The 12212-nt window shown below is 39.9% G+C and overlaps 4 protein-coding genes across 4 annotated transcripts; all 4 read right to left on the bottom strand.

The window, feature by feature from the left end:
- Positions 1–2154: 2154 nt before the first annotated feature.
- LOC128254714 (general odorant-binding protein 57a-like) lies at positions 2155–3112 on the bottom strand. Its single transcript, XM_052983964.1, has 3 exons — positions 3041–3112; positions 2515–2989; positions 2155–2431 (listed from the first exon to the last, which is right to left on the bottom strand). The coding sequence occupies exons 1-2, from the start codon at positions 3101–3103 to the stop codon at positions 2543–2545; spliced, it is 510 nt and encodes a 169-aa protein (XP_052839924.1). The 5' UTR covers positions 3104–3112; the 3' UTR covers positions 2155–2431; positions 2515–2542.
- A 4162-nt stretch (positions 3113–7274) lies between these two features.
- LOC128254676 (general odorant-binding protein 57a-like) lies at positions 7275–8388 on the bottom strand. The gene is made up of 2 exons (XM_052983892.1): positions 8282–8388; positions 7275–8231 (listed from the first exon to the last, which is right to left on the bottom strand). Exons 1-2 carry the CDS (start codon positions 8342–8344, stop codon positions 7407–7409), a joined length of 888 nt encoding a protein of 295 aa, XP_052839852.1. The 5' UTR covers positions 8345–8388; the 3' UTR covers positions 7275–7406.
- A 1673-nt stretch (positions 8389–10061) lies between these two features.
- On the bottom strand, positions 10062–10894 carry LOC128254652 (general odorant-binding protein 57b). The gene is made up of 2 exons (XM_052983851.1): positions 10765–10894; positions 10062–10700 (listed from the first exon to the last, which is right to left on the bottom strand). The coding sequence occupies exons 1-2, from the start codon at positions 10825–10827 to the stop codon at positions 10338–10340; spliced, it is 426 nt and encodes a 141-aa protein (XP_052839811.1). The 5' UTR covers positions 10828–10894; the 3' UTR covers positions 10062–10337.
- On the bottom strand, positions 10886–11554 carry LOC128254651 (general odorant-binding protein 57c). Its single transcript, XM_052983850.1, has 2 exons — positions 11381–11554; positions 10886–11322 (listed from the first exon to the last, which is right to left on the bottom strand). The coding sequence occupies exons 1-2, from the start codon at positions 11432–11434 to the stop codon at positions 10915–10917; spliced, it is 462 nt and encodes a 153-aa protein (XP_052839810.1). The 5' UTR covers positions 11435–11554; the 3' UTR covers positions 10886–10914.
- Between the last annotated feature and the right edge of the window lie 658 nt (positions 11555–12212).

Genomic DNA, 12212 nt, shown 5'->3' with positions numbered 1-12212 from the left:
CCAAACTTTTTTGTTTCCGTTGTTGTTGTGTTGGCCTCTTCTGGCATTCTACTTCTATATATATGCACACCTCATCCCGTTGGTTTTGTGTGCTTTTCTTGCATCTGCGCCAAAAACCGGGTGACGGGAGCGGAATTGCAGTAAAATCGTCATCGATGAACTCGGCGACCTCTTTACGCATGCAAACAACCACACACACACACATACATACACACAATTCGAGGCCTCATCCGTCCAGCATTGCGTATACGTAACGAGCGCCAGCCGATTGTCGCAGTTGCGGATTATTTGCATAATTTAGCGATTGAATTTTATGCTCAAAAGCAAAGCGCAGCAGCTGCTTTTCCCCTTCATACATGTGCGTTTATCAGACGAAAGGGGGAAATTGAAGAGCTTCATCCATTTTGCTTTTCATATATTAATTATATAATTTTTGCTGCATTTGTGTGGCCGTGGCCAGTAGCCAGTAGCCAGTAGCTTCCGAATAGCATCGGCATCATTATTAAGCCGATGATGAAGATCATTCTTGCCGGGACATGGACAATAATTGCATGCAACATAATTAAAGCCATTAAAGCACTTAAGCTGCCGGAAAACGCAGGACATGGCATATGGCCGTGGCTATAGGCCGTCAGCCAGGGGAAGTTCGGAGTCCGGGAGGGAGGCGGCGATAGAGTGGCCACTGGGCGAGTCATGTTTGCATATGCATAATTATGATGAAAACACATTTAAATGCATTTAATCGGGCACATGGCCAGCCTCGGAGGGGAACAGGAACATCGGCAGGGAAGCGGACGGCGGTGGCCGAGGATCGTGGTCAGCTGGGTTTGGTAGACCTGGTTTGGCAGGTGGCTTATGGCCAGGGCCCACTGAAAAGGCTTTTAACGTTTATTGGTTTTTATTAAATATTCCGTGCCAGCGGCGAGGCCGCAATCATATTAAATACATAGAAACGGATTGCTCAATTTATTGGGCTTCAGTCAAAGAAATATTTAAGTTAGATGATAACAAATGTTGAATAGCTTAAGTAATTCTTATTCTTATTTTTGTAACTTTGAATAACTCACTAGGCTTTGTAACAACCCAAGCTGTTAAAGCTTAAGCGTATCTATAAATTGAATTTAATATGCCAAAATACAATTTATATAAACAAGCATACCCATGCGCACAAGCTCTTCTATTTTCTCAAATACGATTTGGCATTCTCGAAATATTTATTTTATATTTCACTGCATACGCCTTAGCCAACAGAGATACAAGAATTTAATACTCCATAAATCAAGTTTAACAAATAACAAAATCATTTTCCATCAACATTCAATGGAGGGAAATTCGAACATCGATTGGCAAAAGAAATTCGTTTGTAGCTGACCAACTTGAAATCATTCAAAGTTGTTTGTTGATTGGCACAGTCATAGCTGGTGATTTTGAAATATTTACTGATTTTCCTACTGCAAATTATGTATGCGATTTAAACCAAATTATTTATGTGCGAAGATTTTTCAAATATTTATGCCGGGCTAACAAAAGTGCATACGCGCATATATTATTATTTGAGAATCTAGAAAGTATACGTATGTGTTGGGTATTTGTGGGCAGTTTTTGGCCAGCCTTTGTTTGCCACGACCGGCCAGAAATTTAATTAAATCTGTGCTAGGCATTTCAATTCATTTTCTATTTACACTTTGTGACAATTTTTACGCGTCAACATCTTTGGTGTATCTTTTTGTTTCGGGGCGAGCCATTGTTAGTTTTTCGTCCTTTCGTCCTGGAGTGTGGACCCTCCATAAATGTTGCATGAGGCGCACTTCCCGTTTCCTGTGAGCGCATTTCGCTTTCATGACAATACAGAAAAAGGCCAACGAAGGAAGCAAAGATTTTTGGGTGGCTAAGCAGGAAGCTCAAACTTTGAAGTTGCCGGATGTTGGGCTGTTGTGGCTGTTGTTGTTGTTGTTGTTGTCCCTTTGACCCACAACCGAGTTGCGAGTCAGCTGTCCAAAAAATAATTGATCCTGCGACAGGCTCCTCCCAAATGCCTTCTCAATTGTCCCATTATCAGTTGTCCGGACTCGGAAAACATTTGACCAACAGCTGCGGCGGTTTCAATTACCCGCACTTCCACTTCACTGTCGCACCTTGCACCCAACTTAAATATAATATTTACAAAGTTTATTAATGTGTGTGGCACCTTCGAGGTGGCGGCCAAAAGACAAAGAGCCGTGCAAAACCAACGGGAAGACGGAAAGAAAAATACAATTATAATTATTTATTATGCGACAGTTTCCACTTTGGCTATCTGCGTCTCTTCGGCTCCTTTGTTGCACTCTCTGCAAACGAAAGCGAAACGAAACTGTCGTGAGAGTTGGCCATAAATCATTTATGCAGCAGCACGCCAACGAACAGGCAGACAGTCAATACACCGAGCGAAAAGCTGGAATAAAATGTCATGCAATTTCATTTAGCTTCGCTTAACAATCCGCAAATGCACCGAGCTTGTTAACTGTTTTATTTTACCTTTTAATTATTGTGATTGTTAGTATTGTTATACATCGATAAAATCGCTTTCGCCTAGTTCCGCCTGTTGTTCTGCAGCTAGATCGGTGGTTATCTCTGATATATCGTCATCATATTCGATCGCGAGGTCGGTGTGACCGGACTTGAAAGAACAAATAACTAGTTTGTATGCGTAGGCACAAGGTTCATCGGGTGCATTGTCCATGCACTTTGTGATGTACTCCGCTGCTTCTTTAAGGGCATTCATCGATTCCAGATCAATTTTTCCCAGTTCATTCAGCCATTTATTTGGCTGCCTTTCCAACTGACATTTAATGTTGCACTTGTACTTCAAGTCGACAGTTTCACTGAGAACATTCTCCAAATTATCGAACTCCTCAAACTTTTCGTATCCCTCAATAGAAATATTATTAATTTTCAGACAATCTTCGAAATCGTCAAGGGTTTCTTCAAAAAAGTCAAAGGGATGGCCAGCCTGAAAGGGTTTTCTTATAACGCGAAAGGTTTTTTATCTTGATTATATCACCTTAGCCTGGCCGATCAAAGCCAAGATCAGAGACGCAAAAATTACAGGTCTGTTGCTGAACATTGTTGAACTTGAACTAAATGCTTGCTAGAGAAATTTATACTTACTTAAAGCAAATGCTTTCAAGTTGATCAACCAGTTTTTTACGATTTAATTGGCATATTGATAACTATAGTAAACTAAACCAATAATTAATTAAAGAAAACCTAATGCAATTTACTTTTTAAGTCGGATAGTGCAAATTATTTTGTGCATCAAATATTTAGTATCGTAAGTAATTAAAATTTAATTAATTACGATCTATTCATATTTAATTGTCTCAGATTCATGTAAGAATAGTTTTGTTTCTAAAGCTTGTTCTCTCATTTTTCATCCATATCCTGACCATATCTCACAACTTTGAAATACATTTCTCTGTGCAGGGAAACCCATACGCATGCTGAGTATACAAAGTGGCATAAATCAACTTACACTCGCACACCTACACCCATCACTTACGTGGAGGTTGGGGATTGTGTGCGGGGCTTGAGAACGTGCCTGCAGTCATATGCAGAACTTGCAAAGAGTCCTGCCCCGCTTTCTCCCAACGCAAAGACGCTGCAGAAAAACTGGAAAACTTACGCGCTCCGCTTCGTCGCCTTTCCTTTCCTTTCCTTTCCGTTCCTTTCCTTTCCTTTCCGTTCCTTTCCTTACGTTTCCCAGCCCGCCCTTTGCTTTTCCATTCCTTTCCCTGGTCCCTTCAATTTTTTTTTGGATGCATGTCAGTGCCTTGTGTGTCTTTTGATAAGCGCACTCGAAGCAACAGAAACTGTAGCGCGGCATAAGCTGAGGGCAGGGAAAAAGTAGTATAAGTTTTCCTCGCTTTTCGGCGTTTTTTTTTTGTTTTGGCTGCTTCACGGCAAGCACTTTATTGGCAGTTGCTGAAGTATGCAGCGCAGTGTAAGTTTGCTCGTCGAATTTAATTTCTGGCATGTGTGCCCGGGGTTGGGGGTGTGATTAGATTGCTTTTTGCACAGGGGGTGGAATGGCAACTTTAAGCAGCAACTGCTGTTGATAGGAGACACCAGAAAAATATGAAAAGTACATTTATCTTCTGGATGCTGCAATTATTTTTAAAATGGTGCTAAGACTGGTTTGTAACTTTTCAATTTATTTGTATTTAAAAAAAAAAAGTTCAGTATCAGTCTTATATTTTAAATTGCACCGGTTCAAAACGGACCAATTTTTGTAAATGTAAGGTGAATGCATCAATAAATCGATATTGCAGTGCTTCATATCAATACAACAGGAGGTTTTTGACATAAATGTATTAAGATCAATTAAACGACTATGATATATTAATTGATTTAAACGTTTCAAAGCGACTGCTAAGAAAGTAGTAATGAATCATACCGAGAGTGTCCGGCTATATATAGAAACAGAAAAGATAGTCCGATTAAAATCAATTGTAAAATGACTGAAATGTAAATGTATCAAAAATGTTGTATGTTGAATAAAGAGATGAATAAAGCGTAGTTATCAATGTTTCTCCATCTGTTCAATATAATACGTACTTAATTTCCGTCAATGTGCATACGGGTATTTTGCAAATGAGTCCCCTTATTCATATATTTCGTTTTCTCACCATCAACACAAAAATGCATCGGCCTGGGGGATAAGCATGTTTAACCTTTTTCAGTCTTTTCAGCCAGCGCGCTAACGTTTTGCGTATGTTTATCCGAACTTCCGTCGATTTACAAAATTATAATTGCACTCACCCATGGGGAGGTGGGAAATTCTGGCGGTATTTGGGCCTGGTTGGGGTGCAGTGCACACTCCGTTTACAATGCACTTCCGCCCCATTGTTGTTTTGCATGTTGACATGGTGCAGGCACCGCCAGCGAGTCAGGCAGACATATTACTCATACGCCGTGTTGTTGCTGCCGGTCGGTGGGGTTGTGTGCGTGTTGACAATCATGTATTCGTTGGTTCTTCTGTTTTTCTGTTTTTTTTTTTTGTATTTTTGTGTTGTATTTTTTTTTTGTAGTGCCGTGCTGTTGCCACTAATGTGCCACGCCCCTCGGCGGCGTGAAGTTGAGCTGACAATCGAAAGCCGAGAGGTGGCAGAGCGGGCCAGTCAAGTGTGTGGGCGTGGCACGCTCGCCTTTTCTTGCAACCCCCCCATCGCTTACAGCCTCGCACAATAACAATGGCACCGGCATCAACAGCAGCTGCAACAATGCAACATGACAACTTCCGTGGCATTCGCCTGCCGGCACAAAGGAAAGCGACAAAAAGTCGAACACAAACAAACACTCATACGCCCCGTGAAAAGAGGCGAATGGAAAACTGTAACGGAATCGCATTGTGAGGGGGAAAATGTTTTTTCCTGCTCTCGGGCAACGACAACAAAAGAACACACAGCTGGCAAATCGGAGGCAGTCCCCGAGAAATATGGCAAAACCCCACTGGCGGCATCGGCAAGATATCACCCGAAATGCGACAAATCAATTATTTGTACTGTGTGCTAACCTAACGTGATGGCAGGCCAAATCAATTAATTGGAATCCATTCGAATCGGTCTGATTTGATTCAAACGCCCTGCGGCACGCCTCATGCAATTCCATTTAATTATGCTAATCAACCCGCAAGTGCACCGAGCTTGTTAATTAGTTTTATTTTACCTTCTAATTAAAATTTATTGACCTTACCAACGCAAACTCAGACAGCGGGTGCGAGTTTTGGCCAAAAGTCCGTTTTTTTTCGAGAAAATAAAATAAGTTTGGCCCCTTTTTATAATATAACATTAAGCCAATTTATGCATGAAATTTTTTCATATTTTTAAAGGTAACATTTCATGCAAAATGAAATAAAAAGTATAAATTTTAGTAAAAAGACACGAAGACTTAGCTGTTCGAAATGCTTGTAAGGCTCTCGGATTTGATTAACATAACAAGTAAAAATATAATTAAGCTTAATTTCTCATTTATTTCCTAAGAATTAAAAATAACTTTAAGGGAAAAGAAATTTTTTCGCACACGAATACTTTGCTTTACGAGTACTTTTGAGTACCGTCTGGAAATAAAGTGAATCGAGAATCGCGGTTTTATTAAAATAAAATATGAAAATTCGGAAATAAGTTTCGACTTTGGTTGCAATAAAGTTTATTTTAGGTTATTGAATAATATATTACATATAAAAATCATAAAAAAAAATGTTTTTTTTTTGTTGTTTTGGGCTTTATGTTAGCTTCTTAGCTATTCAAGGAAATAAATGACATTTTTTTGGCCAAAAAATATCTTTCTGGCCCAGTTTGCAACGTAGGCAACCCTTTTTTTATGGTTTATATCGATGACATCGCTTTCGTCTTGTGCCACCTGTTGTTCTGCTGCTATATCGGTGGTTTCCTCTAACATTTGGTGTTTAGATTCGTACTCAAAAATGGAGGCACATAGAACTAGTTTGAGTGCGTAGTCACAAGGTTCATCGGGGGCATTGTCCAAGCACTTTGTAATGTATTCCGCTTCTTCACTGGTGGCATTTATCGATTCCAGATCAATTGTGCCGAGTTCATTCAGCCATTTAGTTGGCTCCCTCTCCAGCAGACATTTAATGCTGCACTTGACCTTCGGTTCGACAGTCTCGATAAAAAGATTCTCCCAATAATCGGGCTTCTGCAAATTTTCGTATAACTCAATGGATTTATTGTTATGTTTCAAACAATTATCGATATCGGTATCGTCAACAGATTCGAACTCGATGACGGAGTGACCAGACATGAGAGAACAAATAAATAGTTTGAATGCGTAGTCACAAGGTTCATCGGGGGCATTGTCCATGCACTTTGTGATGTATTCCGCTGCTTCTTTGGTGGTATTCATCGCTTCCAGATCAATTGTGCCGAGTTCATTCAGCCATTTAGTTGGCCCCCTCTCCAGCAGACATTTAAAGCTGCACTTGTCCTTCGATTCGAAAGACTCGATAAAATGGTTCTCCCAATAATCGAACTTCGTTAAATTTTCAATTTCCTCATGGGAAATATTGTTAAGCTTCAAACAATTATCGATATCGGTATCGTCATCAGATTTGAACTTGTAGTAGGAGTGACCGGACTTAAAGGAACAAATAACAAGTTTGTATGCGTAGGCACAAGGTTCATCGGGGACATTGTCCATGCACTCTTTGATGTATTCCGCTGCCTCACTGGTGGCATTCATCGATTCCACATCAATTGTACCCAGTTCATTCAGCCATTTAGTTGGCTCCCTCTCCAGCTGACATTTAATGTTGCACTTGTAGTTCAATTCGACAGCCTCGCTGAGAAGATTCTCCATGTTATCGTAACTCTGAAAATCTTCGTATTCCTCAAGGGATATATTGTTCAGCTTCAGACAATCGTCGAAATCGTCATAAGTTCTTTCAAAAAGGCAAAAGGATGGCCAGCCTCTGATACATCTTCATTATATTCATCAGATCCGAAGGCGGTGTGACCGGACTTGAAAGAACAAATAACAAGTTTGTATGCGTAGGCACAAGGTTCATCGGGGGCATTGTCCATGCACTCTTTGATGTATTTTGCTGCCTCACTGGTGGCATTCATCGAATCCACATCAATTGTACCCAGTTCATTCAGCCATTTAGTTGGCTCCCTCTCCAGCTGACATTTAATGTTGCACTTGTAGTTCAATTCGACAGCCTCGCTGAGAAGATTCTCCAAATTATCGTAACTCAGAAAATCTTCGTATTCCTCGAGGGAAATATTGTTCAGCTTCAGACAATCGTCAAAATCGTCAAGGGTTCCTTCGAAAAAGGCAAAGGGATGGCCAGCCTCTGATATATCTTCATTATATTCATCAGATCCGAAGTCGGTGTGACCGGACTTGAAAGAACAAATAACAAGTTTGTATGCGTAGGCACATGGTTCATCGGGGGCATTGTCCATGCACTCTCTGATGTATTCCGCTGCCTCACTGGTGGCATTCATCGATTCCACATCAATTGTACCCAGTTCATTCAGCCATTTAGTTGGCTCCCTCTCCAGCTGACATTTAATGTTGCACTTGTAGTTCAATTCGACAGCCTCACTGATAACATTCTCCAAATTATCGTAACTCTGAAAATCTTCGTATTCTTCGAGGGAAATATTGTTCAGCTTCAGACAATCGTCAAAATCGTCAAGGGTTCCTTCGAAAAAGGCAAAGGGATGGCCAGCCTGAAAGGATTTCTTTATAATGCGAAAGATTTTTAGCGTGATTATCTCACCTTAGCTTGGCTGACCAGCGCCAGGATCAGAAGCGCAGAAATTGCTGGTCTGTTGATGAACATTGTTGAACTTGAACTGATTACTTGCTAGTGAAATTTGGATTTATTTAAAACAATTGCTAGTAGTTAATGAACCAGTTTTTCAAGATTTAATATGCGTGTTCAAAAGTTGAGAAAATCCGATCAATTATTTAAAGTAGCCTTTTCTGTCTAGATGGGTTTTCCCTTTAATTAGAAACAAACAGAGCACCAGCTCATTTATCGGTGATCTGAATTTTCTGGTATGTATGTGACCTGCATGACATCAGACTACTAGTATACAACCGTTTACATGTTAATTTGCTGTTACTTAGTATCATTTTGTATATTTCTCATTTTAGTTATTTCATTTAGGAATAATCCAGTCAAGTGACTTTAGTTTTGTTCATTTATTTTTATTATTTGAACAAAATGTATACAATAAGCACGATCACATAAGCCCCAATGTTTTTACAAAATTATTTAATTCGTAAAAAAAAAAAAAGTGCTATTTCTGTCTAATACATTTAATGTAGTTTGGGTTAGTTTTTTTCAGTCGTCGCCATATTTAACCTTTTGCAGACAATGTTATTTATGTGAAAATAGCTGGGTTTTTAATTTAGTCCATGACTTAGAGCTTAGACTAAAAATCTTATTGCTTTTAGCTTTCGCTTATGGCGTCGCAGGTTCCAAATATTTCCAATCCGTAAAACAATGTTAAAGTAATGCAGGTTTTTGCATCCTGATATCTTGAAAGCTGCCTGAGTGTGTTAGATGGCTTTACTGTGGCTTTAGTGACTTTGTCATTTCACGTTTAGGAGAACTTAAATTCTATTCCCAGATTTGTGGCTCGCTCGACAAAGTCTTTTTCAACATTTTTTACCTCAATCTTTGGACAAACACAGTTTTGTACCCAACATATATTTCAGATACAGGCTCTAAAAGATCAGTATATTTAGTCATTCAATTTGAAACTACGATCTATTGAACTCTACCATCAATCGGATTTGATTGATTGTTGCTTACATAAATCGTTACGCATCCTGCGTGATTCACTCTGTCGGACCTGTACAACACATAACATTCAAAAGGGACGTCACTGTAGCCACTTGCAAACCATGTTTCTGAAAAACAAACTACACCATAGAGTAAGAAATGTATAGAGGCATCATTTGCTCTGTCCGGACCTCTGCCCAAGCTCTGCCCAAGCTCTGCTGAGAGCCATGTCTCCGCTCTCACATAGGCGCTAACAAGAGATAGCAATCGCTTTACTTTCGCACATTTGACAAACGAGAGCAGCTCTTGCGTTGCGATCACCTTGTACAGTTGCATCATGTGCTGGATAATGTAAACATGGTCTTTCCCATGGTGCAACTTTACAAGGTGGTCTCATCAGCTCTGCCAGGAACGACATACTTTTCAGAGACCAGCGCAAGAAAGAAATAGCAAACTTATGGCAAAAATATTGTCCTCAAAAACGAGCAACTCGTGCTTTAAGATCACCTTGTATAATTGCACCATGGTATCTCCCACTGCACTTCACGTGCACAATCCCATAGCGCGTAAATACAGAAGCAAGAGATTTTGGATTCTACAAACGTATGGCTTATTTTAGGGTAAAAATTATCTCTCGAAAGCTGCTCGTTTGCGTAGCAGCCGGCAAGTCAAAACCCAACAGGTGTATGCCCAGCTTTTATTTAAGAATAATAAAGAAAAGTGATTATAGTTTTTTTCATATATTTTCATAATTACAAAAACCTTTGTACAATAAGCATGATCACAAAAGCCCCAATATTATACAAAATTATTTAAGTCCCAAAAAAAAAGATTATTTTTGGTTTCTCGCTAAAATATTAATTAAAATTAACTTTTTCCTGAGCTTACATGAACTTAATGAAAAGGTTCGAAAAATATCAGCAGTTGATTTAGATATTTAAAACATGGCTGTAGAAGAAATTTCTTATCCAATATAAGGAACCGATGATCAAGTATTAGTTTTGTTTTTGTCGGGAACTATCACATCTAAAAGTAATAGCGATTACTCAGAATCAATAATGGGATGGCCAGCTTTAAAGCCACAAATAACAAGTTTAAAGCTGTATGCACAAGGTTCTTCGGAAGCGTGATCCATGCACTTGGTAATGGATTTTGCAGCTTCACTGGTGGCATTCATTAGGTCCAGATCCATTCTACCTTGATCATTTAACCATTTCTTCGAATCTCTCTCGAGCTGGCACTTGATATTGCACTTGTACTTCCAATCTACATTCTCGTTGAGCAGATATTCCAGAGTCTCGAACCGCGCATATTTCTCGTATTCCCCAATAGTAATGTTATTAAGATGCAAACATTCCTCAAAATCGTTAGGGTTCCAGTGAAAAATATCAAACGGATGGCGAGCCTATAATACATAGCATTTAAAAGTGAGACCTAAATAGCGATGCAGTTCATTAAGTTATTCCCACCTTAGCTGAGCTGATCAAAACCAATATCAGAGGCGCACAAAATGCCAGTCTGTTGATGAACATTGTTGAAATCAAACTAAACAACAGCTTGTGAATTTCCCACTGACTTAAAACAATTACGTTTGCGTTGCTCAACCAGTTTTTGCAATATTATTCGTTTAATATGTTGGTAGATACGCCCACCTTTCTAACCGCTTCGGTGACTTCATCGTTCTGCTCAAAGCTTTCTGTCAGACAAGTCAACATCTTAAATGCGTATTCGCACTTATCCTCCTCATCGTCGTGGATCTTCTTGCAGTTGTTGAGAATCTCTCGAAGTTCATCACTCACGGGTTCTTTTTGGTCAATCAAGTCCATATCCAAGTGGCCATTGGAGTCCAGAATATGTCCCCATTCCGCCAGGCAATGGACGAAGCACTTGTATCTTTTCTCGGTGTTCTCGATATCTTCCTCTTCGGAGCTCTTGCGATCCCAGAGTTTCTGGAACTCGGCCTGGCTGATATTATTGGAGGCTAGACATTCCGACACCAAAGTGGGTTCCTCCAGAACGGATGCACTCTGTTTAAAAATCAACCAGTCATTTCTACCTTATATAGGCGCTTTCAAGTTTATTTACCTGGGCGAAAACCACGATGATAGCCAGTAATAAAATGACCGCTAGCCTGAACATTATGCTATAACTCGCAGAAGCTGCTTCAAGATAAATATGGACATGGGCTTCCCTTTCGCAGTAAGCACTTTGCAATAAACTGCTAGCCGGTGAAAAGCAGGTCTGAATTTTATAGAAACTAGCTTGCGGGTAATTTATGGAGATCAGGTTATCTGTATCAGAGTATCTAGCTAACTAATTTATTGCTGCCAACTGGTTACTGGGTACAATATAACCCCGACGTCGGATATACGATCTGTCGTGCATTTAATTGCATTTTGAAACTCGGAAGTGTAAACAACATCAGATTGAGCGCCCAAAGTGATTGATTTGAAAATTTCATGAATTGTTTTTTGTATACGATTTCCACAAATTTTAAAGGCCAAACACTGGGGCTTCTACGGTAAAACTAAACACAATGGGAAAAACTCCACGTAAATTTCATTTTATGCATTTTATACGCAGTGAAATTCGCATAACATTTCCTGTCAACATATTTTGCAACACTTTTGCAGCAAAAATGAAGCGACAACTGCAGCGGCAGGAGCAACACAAAGCGACAAATTGCGATGACAGCAGGGGAGGGGTGGGTTTAGTTTGGTTCGGTGTGGTCTTGGGGCAAAGGCATTCCCAACTATGCCACCAACCCCGTGCAACTCTAGACAACAAATGAAAATTCCAAGAATATTCACATTCGCACTGAGTTCTGGCTTTTGCGGCCGGCACTTTGTCTGCTCTTTTTTCCGAGCCCAAACCCAAACCCAAACCAAAACCCAAACCCCTTGGCCCGAAAAACCGC

Source organism: Drosophila gunungcola (genome assembly GCF_025200985.1).
Source record: "Drosophila gunungcola strain Sukarami chromosome 2R unlocalized genomic scaffold, Dgunungcola_SK_2 000006F, whole genome shotgun sequence".
NCBI classification, from domain to species: Eukaryota; Metazoa; Arthropoda; class Insecta; order Diptera; family Drosophilidae; genus Drosophila; species Drosophila gunungcola.
Note: the sequence above shows the minus strand (reverse complement) of the source record. Positions and strands in the feature narration are given on the sequence as shown.

Excerpts from the sequence above, each read along its gene's own strand:
- LOC128254714 (XM_052983964.1), bottom strand. The coding sequence starts at position 3,103 with ATGTTCAGCAACAGACCTGTAATTTTTGCGTCTCTGATCTTGGCTTTG. Across the intron at positions 2,990-3,040 it reads CTTTGATCGGCCAGGCTAAG|GCTGGCCATCCCTTTGACTT; the intron begins GTGATATAATCA and ends AAACCCTTTCAG.
- LOC128254676 (XM_052983892.1), bottom strand. The coding sequence starts at position 8,344 with ATGTTCATCAACAGACCAGCAATTTCTGCGCTTCTGATCCTGGCGCTG. Across the intron at positions 8,232-8,281 it reads CGCTGGTCAGCCAAGCTAAG|GCTGGCCATCCCTTTGCCTT; the intron begins GTGAGATAATCA and ends AAATCCTTTCAG.
- LOC128254652 (XM_052983851.1), bottom strand. The coding sequence starts at position 10,827 with ATGTTCATCAACAGACTGGCATTTTGTGCGCCTCTGATATTGGTTTTG. Across the intron at positions 10,701-10,764 it reads TTTTGATCAGCTCAGCTAAG|GCTCGCCATCCGTTTGATAT; the intron begins GTGGGAATAACT and ends TATGTATTATAG.
- LOC128254651 (XM_052983850.1), bottom strand. The coding sequence starts at position 11,434 with ATGTTCAGGCTAGCGGTCATTTTATTACTGGCTATCATCGTGGTTTTC. Across the intron at positions 11,323-11,380 it reads TCATCGTGGTTTTCGCCCAG|AGTGCATCCGTTCTGGAGGA; the intron begins GTAAATAAACTT and ends ATTTTTAAACAG.